Here is a 22,839-nt window from a genome sequence, read left to right on the forward strand (position 1 = left end):
GTTTTTCTAAGAGCTTCAAATATCGGTCACCCTGGAACATCAAAGAACCAAACCAAACAAATGATTCAAACAGCTCACCATATCAACATGAAGGTAGTTTGAGCGATGACATGTTAGCACAGTGATGACCTAAGGGGATAAAATGTCTTCGCACTCTGCCTTTAATGACCTAAAACACTGACTGGGGAGCTGACACAGCCATTTATGTTCATAAATAACATTACTACATCCGTGTTATCTGCAGTGGACTTACTTTGAGATCCTGTCCATGTTTGCGATTTGTTTCTGGTTGCGTATGACCTCGATGGCCTCCCAGACATACTGGACGACCTTTGGGTCCGCCTGCCTCTTCTTCACCACACGTGACATGATTTCCTTATTCATGACAACTGTAAGAAACAAAGACAAAAAAAATATTGATCAGCAGTTATTTTGCTTTTGTTTAATAAATGAACAGAAACTTACCGGTAAACAAAATACAAAGAGGCACACAGACTGCTCCAACATGGCAAAAATCACAATCATGAGTATAACAGAAATGAACTGCTGATTATTTAACATGATTGTTCAATCATTTCATCAACATCAAGCATTTATTGGTCTAGAAAAATAAATCTTTTTCAAGGGGACTTTATTGAATTTTAATATAACCTCAGTCAGAAACAAATATATTGGGGGCGGGGGGGATAAATCCAAGCTTTCAAGCCAAAAACTGTAACTGAAATTTTTAAATATGATTAATCACCCAGTCTTAGAAAACCTTGACAGGCTTAGGATTATTACAAGTTACATAATTCCAGTGGCTGTGTTGTTTGTGACTGTAACACCTGTGGTAACTCCATTAATACATGAGACATGCTGCCAGTGATTAGACAGCAGAAATAATACAGAAACTAATATAAACAGTTGTCTCAATCCGATTGTTAAGTGATGACGTGACAAATCCTACTTCCGGGCCTAAAGTAGTCTGTTTAATATGGCTTTTGTGTTGTTAACATGTTTAATGTTATGTATTTTCTTCTATTTAATCTCAAAAAGCTCCTAAAACAGTCAGTGATCACTGTTGACCTCCCTCGGCTTTTATTACCACTAATCATTTATTTAAGCTCAGTTTTTAAAACCTTAGGATGTAACTACAGCCCAGCCCATGCAGCAGTACATGAATGACTAACCTCGTATTGTGGATGGATTATCTCAGTTGTTCTCCTGGCTGAAGTTTGGTCCTTTTACAGCATCCTGCCATGCGATTACATTTGTTTCTGACCACCGAGAACACTCACGTTAACTTTTATCGAGTGGAAAAAAAGTTAGCTTGTTTATATTATGCTAACATAGCTGTGTCGCTAGCGGTCACGTAGCACATCATTATATACCAGCTAGCCCAACTTCAGTAACCCTACAAACGTCACTGCTGTTTAGTTTTCTGTCTTCATTTATGTTGGAAGTGATAACAGAGCTGTACGTTTTAATTTGTTTCCAAAACCCCGCAGTCAGGACATGCTATATTGTATTTAGATAGAAGCTAGCGAGCTAACTCCCTGCTAACTTCCTGCTAAACTCCGTTAAATGTCATAAATTCCGTTTTCATGGATGCCTGGATGTTAAACTCAATTGTTACACCTGGTAGAGCAGAACACTGATCATTTTATTAAAGATGAAAGACTTTAGACAGTTTTTCAACTCTCAGTAATGCCATAGTGATCGTTTGATATATGGACCTGCAGCGGAGTTTAGGTCCAGACACGGCTGGTGACGTCAGACTGAACAATCGGATTTACCTCATAAGACAACACTCACATCACTGGATGAGAGCACATACATTTCAGAATATTTTTCTTACCTGGTAGACTGGTCGGGTAAGCTATTAAACAAATTAACTTGCATTCATTACGGTTTGGACAGTTATTGTAAATCTTCTCCAACTATGAGCAAAAGGTGAACGTAATGAATACACACAACTTTGTGTCATTCATGGACAAATTACACACAGGTGTAAATCTATAATACATTTATTTGAAGTTTATTTTTTTTGCCTCTAACAAATGTTTCCTCTGGTGACATTTTTTATTTAGGCCTTGCTGACATTAAAACTAGTAAATCATCACAAAAGCAGCAAAACACAAGTTTACATTTTGCCTGATAGAGACACGATGTTTTCTTTACAAATGGTTGCATAGTTTCAGATCACCTGATAGTCACCAGGGGCGATGACAGATAACTAAAACCAAAGATTGTGCAGAATCCTGCGCGACTCTCCTTCAAGACATTACACAGGTGATGTATGGTACTTGAGTCATCACCTCATACCTCACAAATAGTTTTACCCAAGTATTCGGACCACATACGTCCTTCACATTAAAGACGTCACTAAAAACTGTGAAAGGAAATGCTTCAAGTAACAGTAACAAGTGTCTGATGCATATCCAAACCTCTGATTTTCATCAGCATAAACTGGACCATCAGGACAGACGTGTTACTTAGAAGAAAACATTGTTCCTCCTTCCATCTCATCTCAATGTTTAAGAGGAAAAAGCTTGTACCAATGTTTAAAAAAATGAAATGAAAGCTGAAACATGGCAGCTATTTTTTTTTACAACATTTTTAAAAATGCTTACACAAGCAGAAATCTACCTAAAAATGTAAATACACCCTACAGTTACTTTAATTAAACCCTGACTTTATTTTACAGTATGAAAAACTATAACAACAAGATGAAATATTATGATCTTAAGCTAATTGCTTATGCTTATGAAGACAAGAGATATATGCCAGTGTGGTTTGTTTTAAAACCACATGCAGTCACTAGTTACTTCAGTTTTTAATGCAATTAATTTCTCCTGAAACTAAATAAACTCAAACTGGTTAGGTTGACTCCTTAAAATGGTGCACAGGCCTGGCCTACCCTAAATATCTTAAAAAATTAAAATCCAATTTTATGCGGTGCTCCTCTTAGCCATCCGTGAAACTTAAGATGTCACTTTCATAAACCGCAGCCAAAAGCTAACCATAATACTACTGAAAGAATTTTAACATGAACGAAGAAGCTCGGCTTTAGTGCACTTGTGGTAGAAGAGGCTGAGACAGATGTCGACAGGCGATGTTAATTCTCACCCCTTTCTCATGAGAGAATGGACCGTGGTTTATGTCAAAAGCACGTAAGAACGAGCCGCATATTTGTTGTTGGGAGCAAAACAAACAAACAAACCACCTAAAAATAAATGCAGATTCGGTTAAAATCAGCACAAACAATGCAAAAACGCTGTCTGTGACAATGCAACACTGCATATATCGGTCATAGTCAGTCAGAGTCATTAGGCGTGAGAGTTGATGTTACTGCTCTGAGTGTGGCTTCTTAAAAATACAGAGTTGATGTTTTAATATTGCAAAACCAGATCACATGAAGCACCTACTATAGACACATCTGGAGTCCACAAAATGCTACTGGCAAGTGTTTCTACAACTTTATTTTATATTAAAAACAAAACAAAAATGCAATTTAAAATAAATAACCTTAGCCTGTGATATTTACTGATATCCGTGGCCAGAGCTCATCTGTTGCCAGTCAATTTTGCAAATAGTGTAATAAAGGGATTTAAAAACATTGTTCTTTTTTTCTCTGGCACAAAATGTGGCTTAAACACACACACACACACACACACAAAATAAAACAAGGCAGTGTTGGAAAATGGTTAAAATAAAAAAATAATCTGGATTTTACACCTTAATTTGTGTAACACTCGATTTTAAAACTGGCAATTTTTTGCACTGTTGACGAGAAAAAACTGTTTATGTTTTATGTGGATTCTGATAGTGAAACACAGAAAGTGCACAAATATTCTGATGTTCACATTCAAATACAGGGAAACGTAACCCGGCATCACACCATAGCTGAAGGCAAAACAAAATGAGGTGACACTGAGTAATGTGAGCTACCCTATTCTGTGTCAAGCGCAGTCGGTGTGAACGGGTGCCACCTGTGCAATGATGCCCTCGTTTCCTCCGTTCAGCCTGTGCCTCTCCTGAGATCACGCCGCGTGATGACAGGACGGGCGGCTCTGCACGCCGGCGTGCTCACACATCAATTAAGCAAGGTGTGCGACCCAGGAGCCCAATTAGCAGACAGACAGCCCAGGCTGAGTGGGCTTCGTGGCTCTCGCGGTAAACAAAGACGACACACCACGCTGCTGTTCCCTCACTAGAAAACTGACAGCCCCACCGGACGTTACGCCAAGAAGACAATCATACCCACTGGTTAAAACGCCGATTAAATCCACTTGACGGGCTCTAGGTTTAAAGAGGGCAACGCTGTCTAAACATTTTAGCACGACTCTCTGCCATTTACCGTTAGCCCGCTAACAGCAAGCGGGTCATAATAAAAGCTAGCGGAGGATCCCCGCTAGCTAAAACTAATGCATTACAACGCAGTGATTACCATAACCGCACATATAATATTTAATTTAAAGAACACACTTGTCATAACTTGTACCGTCAGCAACAAAGACAGCCGCGGCAGGCCACGGGCACTGCAATTGAAGGAGCTCACTTTAGCCACTAGCAGGCTGGCTAATGTCCAACTCAAAGCTTGTCAGGACAAAAAAAAGTCAGCTTTCCCCCCAGTGAACTCAAACCAGCTCGATTACATTGTAGACTAAATGCGAGATAACCTAAATACCAGAAAAGTACATAACAATAATAGGTGATTGTCGGCCATGCGATCGTTATGAGTAGATTTAATCAGCAAAGCTAGTAAACTGTTACGCAGCTAGCGTTAGCTGATGGGCAGCTAAAACATGCCAGCTTCACAGGAAACACTGGTGAGATTCACAATCACGGCAACAGACTGGGAGTGGGAGCACACAGTGTTTGGTCGCTACAAACTAGGCTAACTAGTTACCTACTCGTTTATTTTGAAGGGCGCCATGTTCACAGTCCTCCATCATGGGGACAGGAAAAGAAGCCACGGCTAAGCTAACGGCGTTAGCGCATGTAGTTGCTGGCTAGCTAGCCGCAGTGTTGTCACACAGAGCCTGAGCCATTTTCTCCAGGATTCAAAAAAATAAAATAAAATAAAACTCACCTCCGCCTCCGTGTCACAAGCACAAAGCGCTGCAGAAAATCCGTTGAGGATTGGACTCGAGTCAGCTTACATCAGTAATTTTCGAGCTACTGGGGTCTGTTGGTGAAGGTCTGTGTCCAGCTTGGCTGAGAGGTAAACACGGGGCAGACGGAGCCGAGCGGAGCCACAGGGAGAACTCTAGTGGTGGAATCTGAATCACTGCAACCCGCTACACCTGGAGCCAGCAGCCGGGAGATTTCAGGGCATCTCCATGTCAAATCGATGTGCGTTGGGGAAGCTGACCTTCAAGGCTGCCTGTCAGACACGCTCCCTGAATCTTTAAAAATTATTTTTTTAACAAGATATTAAAAAAACAAGAAGTTTGACAGTATAAAATATAATATTTTTTCCACTTCAATAAATAAATAAATACGTGTTTTTAAAAAATTGTCAGATTCAAAAATAAATAGCGTGCTGGGGCTTCTCGAAAAATAAACAAACAAAAACACAATAAAAGACGAAAGCTTGGAATTTGTAAGGTGGTAACAATTTAGAGCAAATTCCAAATTCTTTTTTTTACTTTAATGAATTAATGGCAAACGATTAATTCATTTATCTAATGTCAGGCTTATAAACATTTTTGGTCTGTATAATTACCTGAATAGCATGTTAAAATAAACGTATTATGTTGTTTTTAGTTATTATTATTACTGTGTATTTATTTTTAATTTTCCATTTCAGGATGGATGAAACAGTTGGGGGAGCTAGAGGATAAGGCAAACTTATGTTCAAACCATCAAACAAATTTTAATATAAGATAAAGATAACACAAGTAGATACAAAATTGAGTTTTTAAATTATTATTTCAATAATTGGGGGGGGGGGGGGGCTATCCACACCTACCTTGCTCTGTGAGGAAAAGTAATTTGACCCCTACCCATGAAATCATAAGAACATGGTTTAACTGTGATTAAGCACATTAAAAAAGATTTAAACAAATGTTTAATATTATATGGATGAATTATTTTACTACTCTGTGAATATGTTATTGGACTTCTTTCTTTCTATATATTGTGATGATCATTGATCTTTAATAATTTGTAAAAAAAATTATGTATTTTAGTGTTGTTTTTGTCCAGTTCACACTGGTTTGACGGTTAATGGAAAATATTTCTGAAGGAAATGTTCATGTTTTTAGGAAGGCTGTAATCATTCAAAAATGATGGCAAACCACATCCTTCCAGTATATCTACAGCATAATGTCACAGATGAGATCATCTCTGCCAAACTGGTCTGTCTGCAGTGTAGACCTGCTGTCCAATGAAAAACATTGAACACTATGGATAAAAACGGTCCCATGTGAAAATGTAATTTGATCACTGGCCATTCAAAATTTCTTGACATCAGTTTGTGCCCTGAAGCTGAAGTGCACTTGAGCGATGCTGCAGGACAATGATCCGAAACACATCGACAAGTCTACAAAATAAAAGCTTTGGAGTGTAATAAATCAAAGTTTGGACTTAAACGAGACTGCGATGCTTTCGCATGACCTTTAACATCCTGTCCATGTTTGAAAACCCTCCAATGTTTCTTAAAAAAAAAAAAAGGTTGTGGAATTGCGTAATCAAAGTCTGGATTTAAATCAGATTGAGATGCTCGGGTGTGGTTCTTTTTTTGCATGCAGAATAAAGTGAACCAGAGTCAAATTCCTTTTTTGTGCACAAACTTGACCAAATAAAGATGATTTTGATTCTGACTCAAGAGATTCTGCAATAAGGAGTCAGCCAAAATTGCTCCATGACAATGCAAAAGACTCATCGTTAGTAACAATAAATTCTTGATTGGTGTTGATGTCTGGTACGGGAGGCCCAACCAGTTATTAGGTTTCAGGGATAATTATGTTTTGATGTTGAAAAACAGAAAGTGTGAGAGTGAGTGCAAAGGAATACACAAGTCAGTTTGTAAGTTCACGAGCTCTCAACAACACTGATTATTTCTTTTATTTAAGCTTCATTTGTTTTAGTACAATGTAAAAGCCGACAACAAAAACAACAAATGGCAGAGATGAGATTATTTTGACTTCTTAAACGTAACAAGCAGATTTTCTGTTTGTTGTTAGTTTTTCAAAAGTAATGATAAAAGTTCACCTCCACTTTAAAGACTGCAGGTGCAAATAGTTTGACGGTTAATGGAAAATATTTCTGAAGGAAATGTTCATGTTTTTAGGAAGGCTGTAATCATTCAAAAATGATGGCAAACCACATCCTTCCGGTATATCTACAGCATAATGTCACAGATGAGATCATCTCTGCCAAACTGGTCTGTCTGCAGTGTAGACCTGCTGTCCAATGAAAAACATTGAACACTATGGATAAAAACGGTCCCATGTGAAAATGTAATTTGATCACTGGCCATTCAAAATTTCTTGACATCAGTTTGTGCCCTGAAGCTGAAGTGCACTTGAGCGATGCTGCAGGACAATGATCCGAAACACATCGACAAGTCTACAAAATAAAAGCTTTGGAGTGTAATAAATCAAAGTTTGGACTTAAACGAGACTGCGATGCTTTCGCATGACCTTTAACATCCTGTCCATGTTTGAAAACCCTCCAATGTTTCTTAAAAAAAAAAAAAAGGTTGTGGAATTGCGTAATCAAAGTCTGGATTTAAATCAGATTGGGATGCTCGGGTGTGGTTCTTTTTTTGCATGCAGAATAAAGTGAACCAGAGTCAAATTCCTTTTTTGTGCACAAACTTGACCAAATAAAGATGATTTTGATTCTGACTCAAGAGATTCTGCAATAAGGAGTCAGCCAAAATTGCTCCATGACAATGCAAAAGACTCATCGTTAGTAACAATAAATTCTTGATTGGTGTTGATGTCTGGTACGGGAGGCCCAACCAGTTATTAGGTTTCAGGGATAATTATGTTTTGATGTTGAAAAGTGCAGAAAGTGTGAGAGTGAGTGCAAAGGAATACACAAGTCAGTTTGTAAGTTCACGAGCTCTCAACAACACTGATTATTTCTTTTATTTAAGCTTCATTTGTTTTAGTACAATGTAAAAGCCGACAACAAAAACAGCAAATGGCAGAGATGAGATTATTTTGACTTCTTAAACATAACAAGCAGATTTTCTGTTTGTTGTTAGTTTTTCAAAAGTAATGATAAAAGTTCACCTCCACTTTAAAGACTGCAGGTGCAAATAGTTTGACGGTTAATGGAAAATATTTCTGAAGGAAATGTTCATGTTTTTAGGAAGGCTGTAATCATTCAAAAATGATGGCAAACCACGTCCTTCCAGTATATCTACAGCATAACGTCACAGATGAGATCATCTCTGCCAAACTGGTCTGTCTGCAGTGTAGACCTGCTGTCCAATGAAAAACATTGAACACTATGGATAAAAACGGTCCCATGTGAAAATGTAATTTGATCACTGGCCATTCAAAATTTCTTGACATCAGTTTGTGCCCTGAAGCTGAAGTGCACTTGAGCGATGCTGCAGGACAATGATCCGAAACACATCGACAAGTCTACAAAATAAAAGCTTTGGAGTGTAATAAATCAAAGTTTGGACTTAAACGAGACTGCGATGCTTTCGCATGACCTTTAACATCCTGTCCATGTTTGAAAACCCTCCAATGTTTCTTAAAAAAAAAAAAAGGTTGTGGAATTGCGTAATCAAAGTCTGGATTTAAATCAGATTGAGATGCTCGGGTGTGGTTCTTTTTTTGCATGCAGAATAAAGTGAACCAGAGTCAAATTCCTTTTTTGTGCACAAACTTGACCAAATAAAGATGATTTTGATTCTGACTCAAGAGATTCTGCAATAAGGAGTCAGCCAAAATTGCTCCATGACAATGCAAAAGACTCATCGTTAGTAACAATAAATTCTTGATTGGTGTTGATGTCTGGTACGGGAGGCCCAACCAGTTATTAGGTTTCAGGGATAATTATGTTTTGATGTTGAAAAACAGAAAGTGTGAGAGTGAGTGCAAAGGAATACACAAGTCAGTTTGTAAGTTCACGAGCTCTCAACAACACTGATTATTTCTTTTATTTAAGCTTCATTTGTTTTAGTACAATGTAAAAGCCGACAACAAAAACAACAAATGGCAGAGATGAGATTATTTTGACTTCTTAAACGTAACAAGCAGATTTTCTGTTTGTTGTTAGTTTTTCAAAAGTAATGATAAAAGTTCACCTCCACTTTAAAGACTGCAGGTGCAAATAGTTTGACGGTTAATGGAAAATATTTCTGAAGGAAATGTTCATGTTTTTAGGAAGGCTGTAATCATTCAAAAATGATGGCAAACCACATCCTTCCGGTATATCTACAGCATAATGTCACAGATGAGATCATCTCTGCCAAACTGGTCTGTCTGCAGTGTAGACCTGCTGTCCAATGAAAAACATTGAACACTATGGATAAAAACGGTCCCATGTGAAAATGTAATTTGATCACTGGCCATTCAAAATTTCTTGACATCAGTTTGTGCCCTGAAGCTGAAGTGCACTTGAGCGATGCTGCAGGACAATGATCCGAAACACATCGACAAGTCTACAAAATAAAAGCTTTGGAGTGTAATAAATCAAAGTTTGGACTTAAACGAGACTGCGATGCTTTCGCATGACCTTTAACATCCTGTCCATGTTTGAAAACCCTCCAATGTTTCTTAAAAAAAAAAAAAAGGTTGTGGAATTGCGTAATCAAAGTCTGGATTTAAATCAGATTGGGATGCTCGGGTGTGGTTCTTTTTTTGCATGCAGAATAAAGTGAACCAGAGTCAAATTCCTTTTTTGTGCACAAACTTGACCAAATAAAGATGATTTTGATTCTGACTCAAGAGATTCTGCAATAAGGAGTCAGCCAAAATTGCTCCATGACAATGCAAAAGACTCATCGTTAGTAACAATAAATTCTTGATTGGTGTTGATGTCTGGTACGGGAGGCCCAACCAGTTATTAGGTTTCAGGGATAATTATGTTTTGATGTTGAAAAGTGCAGAAAGTGTGAGAGTGAGTGCAAAGGAATACACAAGTCAGTTTGTAAGTTCACGAGCTCTCAACAACACTGATTATTTCTTTTATTTAAGCTTCATTTGTTTTAGTACAATGTAAAAGCCGACAACAAAAACAGCAAATGGCAGAGATGAGATTATTTTGACTTCTTAAACATAACAAGCAGATTTTCTGTTTGTTGTTAGTTTTTCAAAAGTAATGATAAAAGTTCACCTCCACTTTAAAAACTGCAGGTGCAAATAGTTTGACGGTTAATGGAAAATATTTCTGAAGGAAATGTTCATGTTTTTAGGAAGGCTGTAATCATTCAAAAATGATGGCAAACCACGTCCTTCCAGTATATCTACAGCATAACGTCACAGATGAGATCATCTCTGCCAAACTGGTCTGTCTGCAGTGTAGACCTGCTGTCCAATGAAAAACATTGAACACTATGGATAAAAACGGTCCCATGTGAAAATGTAATTTGATCACTGGCCATTCAAAATTTCTTGACATCAGTTTGTGCCCTGAAGCTGAAGTGCACTTGAGCGATGCTGCAGGACAATGATCCGAAACACATCGACAAGTCTACAAAATAAAAGCTTTGGAGTGTAATAAATCAAAGTTTGGACTTAAACGAGACTGCGATGCTTTCGCATGACCTTTAACATCCTGTCCATGTTTGAAAACCCTCCAATGTTTCTTAAAAAAAAAAAAAGGTTGTGGAATTGCGTAATCAAAGTCTGGATTTAAATCAGATTGAGATGCTCGGGTGTGGTTCTTTTTTTGCATGCAGAATAAAGTGAACCAGAGTCAAATTCCTTTTTTGTGCACAAACTTGACCAAATAAAGATGATTTTGATTCTGACTCAAGAGATTCTGCAATAAGGAGTCAGCCAAAATTGCTCCATGACAATGCAAAAGACTCATCGTTAGTAACAATAAATTCTTGATTGGTGTTGATGTCTGGTACGGGAGGCCCAACCAGTTATTAGGTTTCAGGGATAATTATGTTTTGATGTTGAAAAGTGCAGAAAGTGTCAGAGTGAGTGCAAAGGTTTGAATACACAAGTCAGTTTGTAAGTTCACGAGCTCTCAACAACACTGATTATTTCTTTTATTTAAGCTTCATTTGTTTTAGTACAATGTAAAAGCCGACAACAAAAACAACAAATGGCAGAGATGAGATTATTTTGACTTCTTAAACATAACAAGCAGATTTTCTGTTTGTTGTTAGTTTTTCAAAAGTAATGATAAAAGTTCACCTCCACTTTAAAGACTCCAGGTGCAAATAGTTTAACGGTTAATGGAAAATATTTCTGAAGGAAATGTTCATGTTTTTAGGAAGGCTGTAATAGTTCAAAAGAATGCTGCACCACATCCTTCCAGTATATCTACAGCATAACGTCACAGAAAAAGATAAACACCTCAAGCTGGTCTGTCTGCAGTGTAGACCTGGCACCCAATCAAAAACCTCTGACTCACACATACAAAAACAAGTAAACACCAGGTACTGAGGTGTTATGTAACTGACTTGATAAAACCACCTGAGGAAATATTCTGTGGACACAAATACTGTCCTCAGTTTAAAGAGCAAATTCTAAAAGATTATATTTAAAAGAAAACTTAAAACTGTTCTGGCATGAAATTCAAAATGAGTATATGTTCATATAAATAATTCATTTCTTAAAAAAAAAAGATATCTTTAAATATATATATATATATATATATATATATATATATATATATAAGGTCTTGTATTGTCTCTGTCCCAGCTGATGAATTGGAAAACAAAAAACAAAAAAACAGTAACTGAATAAAAACAAATGCTACTTGAATACATACAAATATTCAACAGACCTTTAGAACAACTTGTAGATAAACGTTATCTAGTACAGTGCAGAACTGCTACAACACTGATTGTGATCATTTACAGATACAAAATAATAATAATAATATACAGATGTGAGCCAACTCATGTACAACTTTAAAAACATGTCTGTTTCAGTTTAGTAAACTTAGCAGTGTTTCCAAAGCAGTGAAACCAGAGTCCAGCATAGAGCGGCTGAGTGAATGTGGTCTGGACTCTGTGGAGGAGAGTCATGGTTTCAGAGACGCTGTAGAAGGACAAAATACCTGCTCTGTGATCCAGGTACACTCCTACTCTGGAGGAACGAGGACCTGAGACAGGAGTTTGGATGTTGTTGTGCCAAAATGTATAAATGTTGTTGTCACAATCTAATGACCAAGATTTGTCATTACGTCCAAATCTACATTCATTCCCACTCCCTGTTCTGCTGATATTCTTGTAAGCGACTGCTACATAAGCTCCGTTTCCTCTCCACTCCACCTCCCAGTAACAACGTCCAGTCAGACTCTCTCTACTCAGGACCTGCCACATTATAGTGAATCTGTCTGGATGATCAGAATAAGACTGTTCTTGTTTCATTAATGTTGCTTTTCTGTTCCCCTCTGATAATAACAGCTGTTTGTTTGCTGTGTTTGGATCCAGTGTGATTTCACATGAATATTTTAAGAATCCAGCTCTGGTCTTTGGCTCTGGTGGCTCTGACAGTAAAACATCCACTTCAGTGACTGTCAGTGAGATGTTTGTCCGTTCCTCTCTCAGAATGTCCTGTAGTTTATCTCTGACCTCTGACACAGCTGCTGTCACATCCTCAAAGTAGCTCAGAGGACGGATATTGATGCTGGATGAGTCTGTAGACTCACTGAGTGCTGACAGTGAGGGGTAGTTGTGTAGAAACTGGATGTGATCCTCTGTGTGTGAGAGCTGCTTCAGCTCAGCATCTTTCCTCTTCAGCTCAGTGATCTCCTGCTCCAGCTTCTCCTCAAGCTCTTTGACTCGACTCACTTCAGTTTCCTGCTGGGATCTGATCTGCTGCTTCACATCAGAGCTTCTTTTCTGGATGAGATGGATCAGCTCAGTGAAGATCTTCTCACTGTGCTCCACTGTTTGATCAGCAGACTGATTGATGGCCTCCACCTCCTGTTGAAGCAGCTTCACATCTTTCTCTCTGTCCTGGATTCTCTGCTGGATGTTTTGTCGACTCACCTCCAGCTCTCTCTGCCTCTCAGTCCTTTCTGCTGCAGCTGAGACTGTGTCGTGGCCTTTATGTTCATCCACAGAGCAGAGATAACAGATACTCTGCTGATCAGTACGGCAGAACATCTTCATCACCTCATCATGACGAGAGCAGATGTTCTCCTGGAGCTTCTTGGAGGGCTCCACCAGCTTGTGTTTCTTTAATTGAACCACATCATAATGAGTCTGAAGGTGTTTCTCACAGTAAGATGCCAGACAGAATAAACAGGACTTGAATGCTTTCATTTTTCTTCCAGTGCAGACATCACAGGCCACATCTTCAGGTCCAGCATAGCAGTGATCAGCAGGAGCAGCTTGAAGCCTAATCCTCTCCAGCTCTTCCACCAACTCAGCTAACATGGTGTTTTTCATCAAGAAAGGCCTCGGTGTGAAAGTCTGTCTGCACTGAGGGCAGCTGTGAGCTTGCTTTGTATCTTCTGCATCCCAGTGGGCTTTGATACATCTCATGCAGTAGTTGTGTCCACAGGGAATAGTTGTGGGGTCCTTCAGTAGATCCAGACAGATCGAACAGCAGAATTTTATGTGGTCGTTCTGAAATTCTAGCTCCGCCATTTCAGCTCTCAGTTTCATGCACAGCCAACATGTGTCTCTGTCTGCAATAATAGAAAAGTTTGTCTGAGCTTGCAGACAGACAAGCTGGTTACACCCACTCACAAATTTAAAGAAGCGTGAACGTGAAGGAATGAGGAAATATGTACCGCACGTGGAAGAGGGAAGTATTATCAGGGTTTGGGTTTTTTAAAAATATTTTTAGATACAGTTGTTCAAGATGCTCGACATGTTTTCATTTACAACAAACAGAAGTTTAACATAATTACGTGCTTTAATGACGTACATGTTATGATGCATTAATTATGTTATATTTCCACGTTAATAATGTGCTTTAGTAAAGGGCACACCTATCGTAAGTCAGCAATGTTAACAAAATACTTGCTGTGCCGCCAATATTTGGGACACAAAACATTATCTTTTATATCACAAACAAACAGATAAGTAAAGACCAAGAACACAACAGAAATCTACCATCCAAGTTTGCATCTGGCCCTTCTTGTTTGCTGGGGTCATGGACACATTGAGTGTCACTCGAAGCAATTCAATTCAATTCAATTCAATTCAATTCAATTCAATTTAATTTATATAGCGCCAAATCACAACAACAGTCACCTCAAGGCGCTTTATATTGCACAGTAGATACAGAGAAAAACCCAACAATCATATGACCCCCTATGAGCAAGCACTTTGGCGACAGTGGGAAGGAAAAACTCCCTTTTAACGGGAAGAAACCTCCGGCAGAACCAGGCTCAGGGAGGGGCGGGGCCATCTGCTGTGACCGGTTGGGGTGAGAGAAGGAAGACAGGATAAAGACATGTTGTGGAAGAGAGACAGAGGTTAATAACAGATATGATTCAATGCAGAGAGGTTTATTAACACATAGTGAGTGAGAAAGGTGACTGGAAAGGAAAAACTCAATGCATCATGGGAATCCCCGGTAGCCTACGTCTATTGCAGTATAACTAAGGGAGGATTCAGGGTCACCTGGTCCAGCCCTAACTATATGCTTTAGCAAAAAGGAAAGTTTGAAGCCTAATCTTGAAAGTAGAGATAGTGTCTGTCTCCTGAATCCAAACTGGAAGCTGGTTCCACAGAAGAGGGGCCTGAAAACTGAAGGCTCTCCCTCCCATTCTACTTTTAAATACTCTAGGAACAACAAGTAGGCCTGCAGAGCAAGAGCGAAGTGCTCTAATAGGGTGATATGGTACTACAAGGTCATTAAGATAAGATGGGGCCTGATTATTTAAGACCTTGTATGTGAGGAGCAGGATTTTGAATTCAATTCTGAATTTAACAGGAAGCCAATGAAGGGAAGCCAAAACAGGAGAAATATGCTCTCTCTTTCTAGTCCCTGTCAGGACTCTTGCTGCAGCATTTTGGATTAGCTGAAGGCTTTTCAGCGAGTTTTTTGGACATCCTGATAATAATGAATTGCAGTCGTCCAGCCTGGAAGTAATAAATGCATAAACTAGTTTTTCAGCGTCACTCTGAGACAGGATATTTCTAATTTTAGAGATGTTGCACAAATGGAAGAAAGCAGTCTTACATATTTGTTTAATATGTATGCTGCAGTGTCTTTAATCTAACCGCTGTGTATATTGCCACCAGATTATTTTTTTTAAATCATGGAAAGGGTTGCATCTAATTTGTTTCTCACCTCTCCTCCCGGCTACACCTGGCCTCCAGCTGGCAAAGGCCCAGGAACTGCAAAACCAGTCTGAGTCTTTATGACATCTTTTTATGGTAAGGTTGGTGAAAGGGAATGTGCCAAATGTAGTATCTGTTGGTTTTAAACATTTGCAGAATCGGAGTATTGTCTTAATATATTTGTCTTAATGTTCCCGCTGTTAACTTATTATCATTATATTCGAATGACAGATTGACTGGCTATTTGGTGAAGGGCTGCAACTCCTCGAGGATCAGTGTGTGCCAGTTTATGATGGAGAGTGGACCGTAGTGGCTTATTGTCAGGGGCCCCCGTTAAAGGTTTTTTTTCCCCAGTGCCGAGTTGTTTCTCTGTAGTTAGGATTACCTTTAAATTACAGATGTTATTCTTCTTGGTTTCTTTGTTAAAATCTGTTCTGGCATTTATTAGTGACTTTTGTTGTTAAAATTTGTGTACCTCTTGATAAAATGTATGCAGCATATTAGGTTCAAAATTCAACAAGCTTGCTAGACTCATATTTACATGTTTGTCAGACTGGGTTTGTGAGGAATCAGAGCATAATTCGTAAACTGTGTGATTTAAAATGAAAAAAGGAGGGAATCCAAATCAACTCAGAAGCAAATTAAGTAACAAAAGCAAACCTTTTACGAGTTCAACACAAAACAGGAAATCCAACTTATGCAAAAACAGACATCTTGACAACAAGAAGCTCTATATACTAGAGTTGGATTAGATAACAGGACAGATGTGGGAATACTGCACTGAAAAACGAACGAGGGGCAGGCAAGCTCAAAGAACGAAAAAAAAAAGCTTGAAAGTAAACACAAAATTTAAGATGTGAGAAAACAATCCAGGTAAATATGCGCCTTGGACTATGAAGCAAGTTAAACAAATATCTAGAGTAGCTTTCTATCATCTGAATTTACTTTACCCTTATTAAAGGTTACACAAAGCTGGTTGTCAACTCAGTTCTCCCAATCTAGCAACTGGCCTGGTCACATGTAAGTGGTGGTGTCGGCAGCATCCGACCAGTCACAACTATGGATGGAAGTATACTGGCTGCAGGAGGGCTGAAGGTTTAATATTAAAAGCACTGTATGAATACTTTAAGCGAGGTCAGTATTAATCTACTCAAAAATGCAGATCGTGTAATTTAATAAACTTGCCAATATCACAACTCTATCATCAGGACAAAGATAAACTGATGGACTATAACTGAGTATTATATTAATGTTTGACAGATGGTTTTAGTTGTTATTCCTTCAGCTGCAGCTCAGATTTGAGAGCAACTAAATAATTAATATTAAAAACAGCATTCAAATGTAGGCTTAATCGTGCATATATATATATATATATATATATATATGTGTGTGTGTGTGTGTGTGTGTGTGTGTGTGTGTGTGTGTTAAAATAACACAGTAGACTGTTGCAGTTTATTATTATAGGATTAGTTTGGATTAAAGTTTATTCTGTACTGGTCCATTGCTGCCCCCTAGTGACTAAATGGAAAACAGAGCAGCCGTTTGTGAAACTGATGTTGCAGAGCACGTGTCTGTTTTCTGTCTTATCTTTTGTTGCGGAGCACACTCAGCCAGAATGTAAATAACAATTTTAAGGGGGAGCTAAAGACTTCTTGTCATCTTTTACCAGGTGGCAATGGTGTCTACAATTACTTGAACCTCATTTACTGGTCGCCACGTTTACTGATGTCCTGGATTTTTCAGAAACATCAGTGGAGTGGGAAGCTAGGCCTAAAGAGACTGACAACCATCTTACCTGGAGGACTGTGATGTGTGGTATCCAACCAGCTAACAAGAACCATCTCACTTTGAGAGTAGAGAGTGTGCTGGGATGATCCCATCTGTCCAGTAAAAAGTGTTTTTCAAGTTCTTTCAAGTTTATTCAAGTTACCAGAATTACAGTTATCAGGGTGCTTCTTAGATGACATTGACAAAACTATTCTTTGAGGTTAAAGCCAACAAGGGGAAAACAACTTCATGAAAACATGCTGAGACTTATAGAGGTGGTAATTAAACTGCAGCAAAGACCTGCTGCCCATTCCAGCAGATTCCCTTCATACGTCTGTCTCAGAATTAGATGTTATATTTGAAAGGAAAGGTTGAAAAATCTCTGTCATCTTTTCCTCTTCACGCCCAGCAGGACAGAATACAGGAGCAACATTTAATTTGGACTAAACGAGTAAACTGAATGTCAGGCGACTTGCATTAAAGTTGCAGCAACTGACTCCTACCCACTGCTGCGTTCTCTCCCAGCTCATGCGAGCCCACACTGACCCGTCAGACTGGTTTGAATTTGATATCCAAGTTGCTGACGGTAAAGCAGAGATGGCAGGGATAAAGATGAGAACAGCTTGTCACAGATAAAACAGATAAAGCCTAAATATTCTTGTACTGATCCTGTTACTACAGCTGCAGTTGCTCCACAATTAATGACACCCTGTCTCATTGGGCCTCTAGCGTAAAATCGACCATCTTATTGGTACTGTCATTCAATAAAATACAGTAATAATGAATAATAACTGACCATAACCATTTAAAAAGTTGTCTTGTAGAGGTGCTTTACAGCTGCTCTCACAGGGATTCAGGTTGTTTTCTTTGGAACAAGAATTGCTGGAATCCAACACAATGACATGGCTTTATGTAAGCGGACATAGTGGACATAACTCTGCAAAACTAGGTCGCGCTTCCTGACTGAAAGACAACAACAGAAATGAGCTGAAATGAGCAACTTTCTGTGGAATGTCAGTCGTCGTCTTCTTTCTGCCGCTCCCTTCAGGGGTTGCAGATCATTTTCCTCCATCTCTCCCAGTTATCTTCCTCTGTCACACCAACCCGCTGGATGTTTTCCTTCACTGCATCCATTAATCTTATCTTTGGTCTTTTACTCCTTTATTTCCTCCATCTCTAACCTCGTCTATCCTGGTCTTCAGCTTTGCCACCTCTAAGTCTCACTACCACTGTGTAAACCCTCCCTTTCACTCTTGCTATTGTCCTCCTGTTACAAATCACTCCTGTGCACTGTCTGTCTTTACATGGTTGACCTCTAGCCAGTACACATTTCAAATCCTGGACTGAAAGTCGATGCCAAGATGCTTCCTGGCACAAAGTGACAACATTCAGAGCTACTGTTAGATTGTGAGGCACATTTTAAAGGAGGAGAGAAACAATTTAGCAGAAAATTCAAGGAAATGTGATCTACTCTGTAGGAGCAGCTGGCTAAACAACAGATAAGTTTGAGCAACATCATTTTGAAGGCATGTGTGAGATAAGATCAGTAAACTCAGCACTGGAAGTCTGTCGTGGCACAAACTGTTACAACAGAAGTACTGAGGACTGTGCTGCAAAGACAGAGTACTGGAGTCAAAGACATTAGGTTTTGTGTTATTTATCACTCATTTTATTCAGTGACAATATTTCCCAGAGAACTGATTGGTCAGTGTGCGGTGATTTATATGTGTTGATCTCTAATCTGGAACCTAACCAGTGTTACACCACAAAGGAAGTTAACACAGGCTGGCTTAAATTGCCTTAGCTGGCTCAACAGAACATGAAAACCACATATTGCCTTAGCACACGTCTAACATGAATCCACAGGTTTAGATTTTTCATTACCCACTAATGTTGTTTACAGTTCCCAAGATATTAAATAAAGTTTTACTCTTTGGGACACACCATACACTGATCTGACAGCTGGGTAACCTTTGAACACAACGTTTTTATATTTAGAGCACTCAACCCACATCCAGCAGACTCATCTGGTGTATAATAAAATGCTCTATAAACCTCTACACTTACTACATTTTCATGTCCTTTTGAACTGAGCTCCTGCTGAGAGTCTGCAGCAGCATAACCTGTGCATCGTGTTTGTGTTTAAGTCCGAACACTCTTTTAAATCCCAAATTGTTAATAAAGCTCTGCAAACAGGACCACAGGAACTATAATACAGACCGAGGCATATTTATGCAAACGTGGAATGCATGATAGCAAAAACAACTGTTTCTAAAATATTTTTTAATACAGTTCAACTATATAATTTCAAATATTCTTCCTTAAAGTGAGATAACACATTGTTTCAGGTGTGTTTAACAGACACAGTTGCAGTTAAAAGTGATTTACAGAAGTCAATGAACAGCTTGCAGCATTATCCATGGTTTACGACACACTTATACACACGTATGTGTTTAAAACATGATGCATTGAGTATTTCTTCTTCAGTCACCTTCTTAACTCACTACCTCTCTGCATTGAATAATATCTGATATTAATCTCTGGCTGTCTTCCACAGCATGTCTTTATCCTGTCTTCCTTTTCTCACCCCCAAGTAGTCGCAGCAGATGGCCCCGTCCCTCCCTGAGCCTGGTTCTGCCGGAGGTTTCTTCCTGTTAAAAGGGAGTTTTTCCTTCCCACTGTCACCAAAGTGCTGCTCATAGGGGGTCATATGATTGTTGGGTTTGTGTCTTTCTGTATTATTGTATTATTGTCTACCTTACAATATAAAGCGCCTTGAGGTGACTGTCGTTGCGATTTCGCGATGTGTATAAACAAAATTGAATAGAAAATTAAATTGAAAACATGAACAAAGTGAGTTGCTATAGAAATGTGTGATTATTATGATTTTGTTAAAGAAATGTGTACAAGTATGTGTAAAAATAAACAATAAGTGAAATGAAAATGAATGAATTAATAAAAGAATCAGCTTGAATTATTTCTCTGTAATGAAGCTGTTTTAGTGAAAGAAAAGGTCTATCTGACTGATGAATGTCCTGGGTTGTTCTGCTCTGAATGAACTTTGACCTTTGTGGTGTTTTAGGAGGAAAACCACTTCAGTTTTCTCCTCAAACTAGTTTCACATATTCTGTATCAAATCTGAGTGAGATCCTGGAATGAAGGGTTTGTTCATACCTCAAAACTTTTCATTTAAAAAAGCATCCATTTGTCCACACATTAAAATAAATTATGTCATCATTCATTACTTACATAGAAGAAACAACTTGTTTGTTAATTTACAAAACAAGAAAATATTTTGTCTCCCAAATGATAGATGCAAATGTAATTATATATTTAGGATATGATAAACAGAGTATATGTGTTAAAGGCAGGTCTGGTGATTACTTTTAGACCTGTGAAGTGGAAGAGAGACAACAACATAGATATACATAAAAACAAATGTTAAACAATCATTTAGAGCACAGAGAAGTTTTCAATTTCATTTTATGAAGTCCAAATTGTCAAATGTTTCACTGACTTTCCATCTCTGTGTTGTAATAAAAGACAAAGTGTAGATTTAAACACACCTCATTATGGATGACTTCAGTCTATCTGATTTCGCAAAAGTTTCCTGCATCACCTTCAAGCCAAAGTCCGACATAGACTGGCTGACTGAATGTGGTCTTGACCCTGAGGAGGTGACTCATGTTTTCAGAGATGGTGTAGAAAGACAAAACACCTGCACTGTGATCCAGGTACACTCCTAATCTGGAACACCGAGGACCTGAGACAGGAGTTTGGCTGTTGTTGTACCAAAGTGTATAAGTATCTTTGGAAAAATTCAATGCCCAAGATTTGTCATTTCGTCCAAATCCACATTTTTTCCAGCTCTGCTCTCTGTTGATACTCTTGTATGCGACTGCTACATAAACTCCTCCCCCTCTCCTCTCCACCTCCCAGTAACAACGTCCAGTCAGACTCTCTCTACTCAGGACCTGCCAACATTTAGTGAATCTGTCTGGATGATCAGAATAAAACTGATCTTGTTTCATTAACGTTACTCTTTTGTTCCCCTTTGATAACAACAGATATGTGTGCGCTGTGTTTGGATCCAGTGTGATCTCATGTGAATATTTTAAGAACTCAGCTCTGGTCTTTGGTTCTGGCTCCACTTCAGTGACTGTCAGTGAGATTTTTGTCCAGTCCTCTCTCAGAATGTCCTGTAGTTTATCTCTGACCTTTGAAACAGCTGCTGTCACATCCTCAAAGAACTTCAGAGGACGGATATTGATGCTGGATGAGTCTGTAGACTCACTGAGTGCTGACAGTGAGGAATAGTTGTGTAGAAACTGGTTGTGATCCTCTGTGTGTGAGAGCTGCTTCAGCTCAGCATCTTTCCTCTTCAGCTCAGTGATCTCCTGCTCCAGCTTCTCCTGAAGCTCTTTGACTCGACTCGCTTCAGTTTCCTGCTGGGATCTGATCTGCTGCTTCACATCAGAGCTTCTTTTCTGGATGAGATGGATCAGCTCAGTGAAGATCTTCTCACTGTGCTCCACTGTTTGATCAGCAGACTGATTGATGGCCTCCACATCATGTTGAAGCAGCTTCACATCTTTCTCTCTGTCCTGGATTCTCTGCTGGATGTTTTGTCGACTCACCTCCAGCTCTCTCTGCCTCTCAGTCCTTTCTGCTGCAGCTGAGACTGTGTCGTGGCCTTTATGTTCATCCACAGAGCAGAGATAACAGATACTCTGCTGATCAGTACGGCAGAACATCTTCATCACCTCATCATGACGAGAGCAGATGTTCTCCTGGAGCTTCTTGGAGGGCTCCACCAGCTTGTGTTTCTTTAATGGAGCCACATCATAATGAGGCTGAAGGTGTTTCTCACAGTAAGAAACCAAACACACTAGACAGGATTTCACGGCTTTTAGCTTCATGCCAGAGCACAGATCACAGGCCACATCTTCAGGTCCAACATAGCAGTGATCAGCAGGAGCAGCTTGGAGTCCAGTCTTCTTCAGCTCCTCCACTAAATCTGCTAACATGGTGTTTTTCACCAGGACAGGCCTCGCTGTGAACGTCTGTCTGCACTGAGGGCAGCTGTAGATTTTCTTCTTTTCCTCTTCATCCCAAAAGCCATTAATACAGTTCATGCAGTAGTTGTGTCCACAGGGAAGAGCCACCGGATTCTTCAGTAGATCCAAACAGATCGAACAAGAGAAGTTTTCTCGGTCCAGCTGAACTCCTTTCTGCGCCATTTCACCCAACAGTGTCAGCGACTGTCTGAGTTTCTTTTCCTTATAACCAAAACTACGCTGAGCTGTTATGTAAGCAACATAACCTTCTGCAGTAAATGGGTTCTGCCAGCTCTTACGCAAGACCACCTGTTGATCAAACTGCAGAATTGAAGGGAAAAAGCAAACATGTGGACCACAAAGAAATAAAGTGTTAGAGAGTGAGAAGAATAGGAGGGATTATCAGGTTTTAAAAAATTTTAACTTTAAGACTTTGGTCACCTTAATTTTTAGATGGTAAATTAAAAATAAAGTTGTATACAAGCGATTACTAAAACTCTTAGTTTTGTCACTTATAGACCAATGTGACCTTTAGTCCAGGAAAGCTGTAAGCTTTACTTTACTTACTTAGTACTTAGTTCCTCCTACGCCGAGCGGCGCATCGGGCAGCTAGTGATCTCCATCGATGTC

At 39.1% G+C, this 22,839-nt stretch overlaps 3 protein-coding genes across 8 annotated transcripts in view; all 3 read right to left on the minus strand.

Moving 5' to 3' along the window:
* zmynd11 (zinc finger, MYND-type containing 11) overlaps nucleotides 1-5,337 on the minus strand; it is a 33,381-nt gene extending 28,044 nt beyond the window's left edge. For 3 of the 6 annotated variants that reach the window (XM_004574587.6, XM_004574586.6, XM_004574584.5), the window contains exons 1-2: nucleotides 5,078-5,335; nucleotides 254-389 (exon numbers count right to left, since the gene is read on the minus strand). In XM_004574587.6, the coding sequence (XP_004574644.1) occupies nucleotides 254-384 (131 nt within the window). In that variant the 5' untranslated portion in view covers nucleotides 385-389; nucleotides 5,078-5,335. Of the gene's footprint in view, nucleotides 1-253; nucleotides 390-4,898; nucleotides 4,917-5,077 lie in introns of those variants that run through there. The other 3 variants (XM_012915831.5, XM_012915832.5, XM_004574585.5) reach the window with 3 other exon arrangements.
* A 6,510-nt stretch (nucleotides 5,338-11,847) lies between these two features.
* LOC106676505 (tripartite motif-containing protein 16-like) lies at nucleotides 11,848-13,749 on the minus strand. The gene has a single exon (XM_076876963.1). The coding sequence runs from the start codon at nucleotides 13,736-13,738 to the stop codon at nucleotides 12,050-12,052; it is 1,689 nt and encodes a 562-aa protein (XP_076733078.1). The 5' UTR covers nucleotides 13,739-13,749; the 3' UTR covers nucleotides 11,848-12,049.
* Nucleotides 13,750-18,815: 5,066 nt separating this feature from the next.
* Nucleotides 18,816-22,444, minus strand: LOC112429719 (tripartite motif-containing protein 16-like). The gene has a single exon (XM_076876952.1). The coding sequence runs from the start codon at nucleotides 22,390-22,392 to the stop codon at nucleotides 20,740-20,742; it is 1,653 nt and encodes a 550-aa protein (XP_076733067.1). The 5' UTR covers nucleotides 22,393-22,444; the 3' UTR covers nucleotides 18,816-20,739.
* Between the last annotated feature and the right edge of the window lie 395 nt (nucleotides 22,445-22,839).

This window comes from Maylandia zebra, linkage group LG18 (assembly GCF_041146795.1).
Source record: "Maylandia zebra isolate NMK-2024a linkage group LG18, Mzebra_GT3a, whole genome shotgun sequence".
NCBI lineage: Eukaryota > Metazoa > Chordata > Actinopteri > Cichliformes > Cichlidae > Maylandia > Maylandia zebra.